The 4,432-nt window shown below is 44.1% G+C and overlaps 1 protein-coding gene across 2 annotated transcripts in view; it reads left to right on the top strand.

Moving 5' to 3' along the window:
• The window catches only part of dclk1b (doublecortin-like kinase 1b), a 43,134-nt gene extending 39,025 nt beyond the window's left edge, over nucleotides 1-4,109 (top strand). Inside the window, exons 13-16 of one of the 2 annotated variants that reach the window (XM_053647100.1) lie at nucleotides 56-136; nucleotides 226-339; nucleotides 3,188-3,261; nucleotides 3,903-3,960. In XM_053647100.1, coding sequence (XP_053503075.1) covers nucleotides 56-136; nucleotides 226-339; nucleotides 3,188-3,261; nucleotides 3,903-3,960 — 327 coding nt within the window. Of the gene's footprint in view, nucleotides 1-55; nucleotides 137-225; nucleotides 340-3,187; nucleotides 3,262-3,902 lie in introns of both variants that reach the window. The other variant, XM_053647099.1, reaches the window with a different exon arrangement.
• The last annotated feature ends 323 nt before the right edge of the window (nucleotides 4,110-4,432 follow it).

The raw sequence follows: 4,432 nt of genomic DNA, 5'->3' as shown, positions 1-4,432 counted from the left end.
TTTCAATACCTGACCCGGTCTCTCTAAATGACTCCGCATGTCTGTCGCTTTGCAGGAGCTCATCACGTGTATGCTGCAGGTGGAGGTCGAGCAGAGGTACACAGCTCTGCAGGTTTTAGACCATCCGTGGGTCAACGTAAGTCGTCCGAATCTTCTTTAGTGGTTTTTCCTACCCAATCTCATGGATTAAACCTGAAGTGACATGCTGCTTGGTCTGTTCTCCAGGACGACGGCTTGTCTGAGAACGGACATCAGCTGTCAGTGGCTGGAAAAATAAAGAAGCACTTCATCACAGGGTCCAAGTCCAGCAGCACAGTGCCCGGCGTCTCTGTTATAACAGTAAGAAGCACGTTTTTACTTACACACTCCATCTCGTGAAGCTTCTGCGGTTTCCTCTTTAAATATCCACCGAACAGAAAATATATATAACGAGGTCAAATTGGAATGTAATTCAGTTTAAAGGAGTTCAGGAATAAAGCTCGATACGGTGAGTTAGGAATTAAACACCGACTGTGATAGGAAAATAATCATGATGGTGTTTTGTGATGTCCTGCGGTGTTACCGTTACATTTTTCTATCTAACGGTACCTCGTAAAGTCTTTTATTCCTCTTATACCACAGCAGTTTGCCAGCAGTTATATGTTTCCGCTTTTCAAATAATGATACGTCGTACATTTGATCCGTCTGTAGCTCATACGTGTCATGTAAAACAACCCGACACTGTACTGTACAGCACGTACGTTTTGTACTCTGTAGCAGCATATTTAGTCGTTCTCTCACCGGCCTTTCCTTTTTCGTTCTTAAAGTTAAGACGAGGCGCGGAAACTGGAACGAAACCAAGTCCTCGATCCTGAAAACTTTCACGTAGCAGTGACACCGGAGACTCCTTCCAAATACGTGAAAGCTCCCTTTACAGAAAACGTCACCATGTCAGAAACTCCATCGTGCAATTCCCCGTGTCAGCTGTTACTATAGAAACTACTGGCGTGCGTTAATAATAATATATAAATGTGATTTGGAGCTGGAGCTACAGTCGGAGCTGCTGTTCCAGAAAATTCATCAACACCATTTGATTCAACAGTGCTCATCATACAGTATATACAAACGATAATATCAGCAAAATTGAAGCAATCCCTAGTAGTTTTAGTTTAATTTCAACTTCAAGCACTTAAGTATTAGCGCCCCCTAATGTCATACATGGTATATGGCAGTTGTTCAGAGCATCACTTTCAAAGATTGCAGTTTCTCTGTGTAACATTTAAAGCGATATCATTGGTGCTTTGTCATGATTTGCGCTGATGCCAAATGATAACAATATACCAGTTTTCCCCTATTTAAAAGATGTACATTTCACTCAGGTCTTATCTGATTATCGGATTTCTTGCACACGGGAATCATAGGGATCTCGTGCTTCATGACACATCCATGCTTTTCGTCTTATTTGAACACAAACTCGATTTCTCTCGGAACTGATTCCTGTGTCCGAGCACAGTCATCCCAGTGCTTTTCAGGCCGTTAAACGTAACAAACCTCTGTAATCCGCCGAGGCGCGACGCCTTTGTGAATTCAGCTCCAGAAGTATTGGCGCCCTTCAGGATTTGAAATCGACGTACGGTGAGCCAGACTCTAAGCACTTTCTGAGAGGATCCAGCAGAAGAAATCGGTGGGTGCCAATAATTATGGAAATGGACGTCGTGCGAAACGACGCAGTAAAAAAAAAAAAAAAAAAAAACACCGTGTACAGCACGTTTATGTTTAAACTCACGCTTAAACTCACAGTGAGACGTTTCTATTCATTTCTGCTCAACGTCACGAAGGGTGCCAATAATCCGGCGAGGCCAGTTGAGCCGAGGATCGGGAAACGTGCGAGAGCGTGGCTCTCGACTCCATCGTGTGCTCTTTTTGATCCACCACTTCATCCTTCAGCTTCCTCCTTTCTTTCTCTCTCCGTCACTGCTGCTGATCTCATTTCCTGTTCGCTGCTAATCGTCCGCTCGCCGCCGCTGTCGATGTGCTTGTGCTCTCACTGGTGTCGACTGTCAGCACTGTTGTCAGGGAAAATCTGCTAGACTGCTTTCCTTTATGCAACCGTTCTGCTCTTATTTTACTTTATACTCATGTCTTTATTTATTATATACCCAGCTCTATAGCATGCATACCACCGTATGTATGCGGTATTGACACGATGATGTACATACTCATGCACATTACATCCATTCGAACCATGCACATATAATACACTTCCATTCTGCTTTCACCAGACGTTTATGAGTTTATGGAGTGATTCTTTTCTTTTCTTTTCTTCCTTATAAGGTCATTACTGCACATGTCTGAAGGAATTTTGGGATTTTTTTTTCCCCCTCTCGCAAGTTCATTACGTGGATATTGTCGTATATCGATTTGTCTAGTTATTCATATCCATTCATTTCTTTTTTTAAAAAAAGACTTTTAGTCATTCATGAATCGTTTCTAAGGTGGACGGCATTTTTTTTTTTTTCAAGCAATAAATAAAGAATAAGACACGACCGGACGTTCTGTTAACACCGCAAACGTGACAGCACGTCCTGGAGTGTTTTATTCCCCTCATACCGCAGCAATTTGAACAGCAGTAACAGTTTATTTATCAAAGAATGACACATTGTACCTTTTATCCGTTTGTACAGTCGTTCCATTTAGGCCCGTGGTTCCTGTTAGCACTTGTGATATAGCAGCTATAAACAGTCGTTCCTTCATCAGATTCTTTTTATTTAGGAGTTAATAACGCAAAAACAAACAAACAAACAAACAAACAAAAAAACAAAACAAAATGCAGCTAGTTACGTCACTGGAAATGTCCGAAATCTTATGTTAACGTAGTAGAACGAGCACATTCGTGTATATACCTTGCAGCTAGAACTGCTAGAACACCCCCCACTCACCCCCCCCCCCCCCAAACACCTTCTGATTTGGGAATTCAACAATGCTGTGGTATAAACAGTCAACATCGAGTACCTGAATGTTCTTCATCCTAAACTCGATCCAAATGTGTGCTTTGAGAAACTGTTTTCTATAATACATCGTTTTGTTTACGTCTGCTGATCTATTTGAATAAACCAAGCTTAGCGGTAGCTCAGTAGCTCAGAGCCGCTTCCAGAACAGGGTGAAAGTGCTAAAGTGACGAGTGTTGCACCCGTTTCTCTCTGCTCAGCCGGACGACGGGTTTTCCATCAAGCGCTCAGGGTCTTTGGACTACTCCTCCCAACCGGGGATGTTCTGGATAAGGTACGCCGACCTGCAGTGCCAATCTCCAGTGTGTCCATGGCAACATGCTGGCAGTCTCCATCACACCCTCTCCTCTTTCTCATGGCTTTTCTGAGCTGCTCTGCTTTTGCTTCCTGCTTCAGTTTCGTTGCTGCTCAACGTCTCTTTAATGATTACCTGATTGTCAGCTTTCAGTTTGATTTGCTGCGAGTGTGTTTGAGCTGATGTTCCTCTGATGGAATGTAATTAGAGTGTGCGTTACATTCGATTACATTCTGGCTGGCTTGTACAACGCGCCTTTGTGCTTCTAGCTGTAAGAGTTTGGTGAAAGTGTGTGTACGTTTTAAGATCAGCGTAAAACTATGTCCGTGTTTGTACCCAGGCGGTAATGTCACGAGTTTTCACTGTAGCGCGAGTCGAGTCAGAGTCTGTGTCAGAGTCGTGTGAGCTTTTCTTTTGATGCGCCTTTAGGTGGTTGAAATTCAGGATCACGTTTGCGTTGTAGCCGTCCGAATAGAATACGTACAATTGTAAACGCACTAGTGAATGCTGAGCGAGGTTGCGCCGATACTACTACACGGACAGGAAGACATCAAACTAATGACATTCAGATGTTTCAACCATGTCGTCCTAAGAGCTTCTTTCTGTGCTCTTTTCCCCAGACCACCGCTCTTGATAAGGAGAGGCAGGTTTTCAGACGAAGACGCCACCAGGATGTGAAGTCCACCACCGCTCGCGCTCCACACGGCAGCTTCCTGTCGAAGCCTCTAGCCGGCCCCAGCCTCACCCCTGCAGAGTTCACGTCCGAGTCTGAGGACTACTCGCCCAGCTCCGCCGAGACCGTCCGCTCCCCAACCTCGCCGTTCTAACAACCCAAAATCCCTCACCTAGACACACACCCCCTGAACAGGCCCGGAGCGTCAATCTAGTGTGTGACTGAATCAAACGTAAACTGGAGTGGTTTAATGATCTGCCGCTCTCTACGAAACTGCTCTCATTTGCATGTTTTGATCTGGAACACGTCCTGCGAATCCTGTATTCATAATGTATTACAAATGGATGGATAATAATCTTTCGCTGTACACAGCCTACATAATACCTAAATCCCTACAGTACACCATACATAAACGCTCAGAAGTACACCACCACATTATTAAGCTAAACGATGTGAGGTTAAAACACAACGGTGTTG

Source organism: Ictalurus furcatus, chromosome 17 (genome assembly GCF_023375685.1).
Source record: "Ictalurus furcatus strain D&B chromosome 17, Billie_1.0, whole genome shotgun sequence".
NCBI lineage: Eukaryota > Metazoa > Chordata > Actinopteri > Siluriformes > Ictaluridae > Ictalurus > Ictalurus furcatus.
Note: the sequence above shows the minus strand (reverse complement) of the source record. Positions and strands in the feature narration are given on the sequence as shown.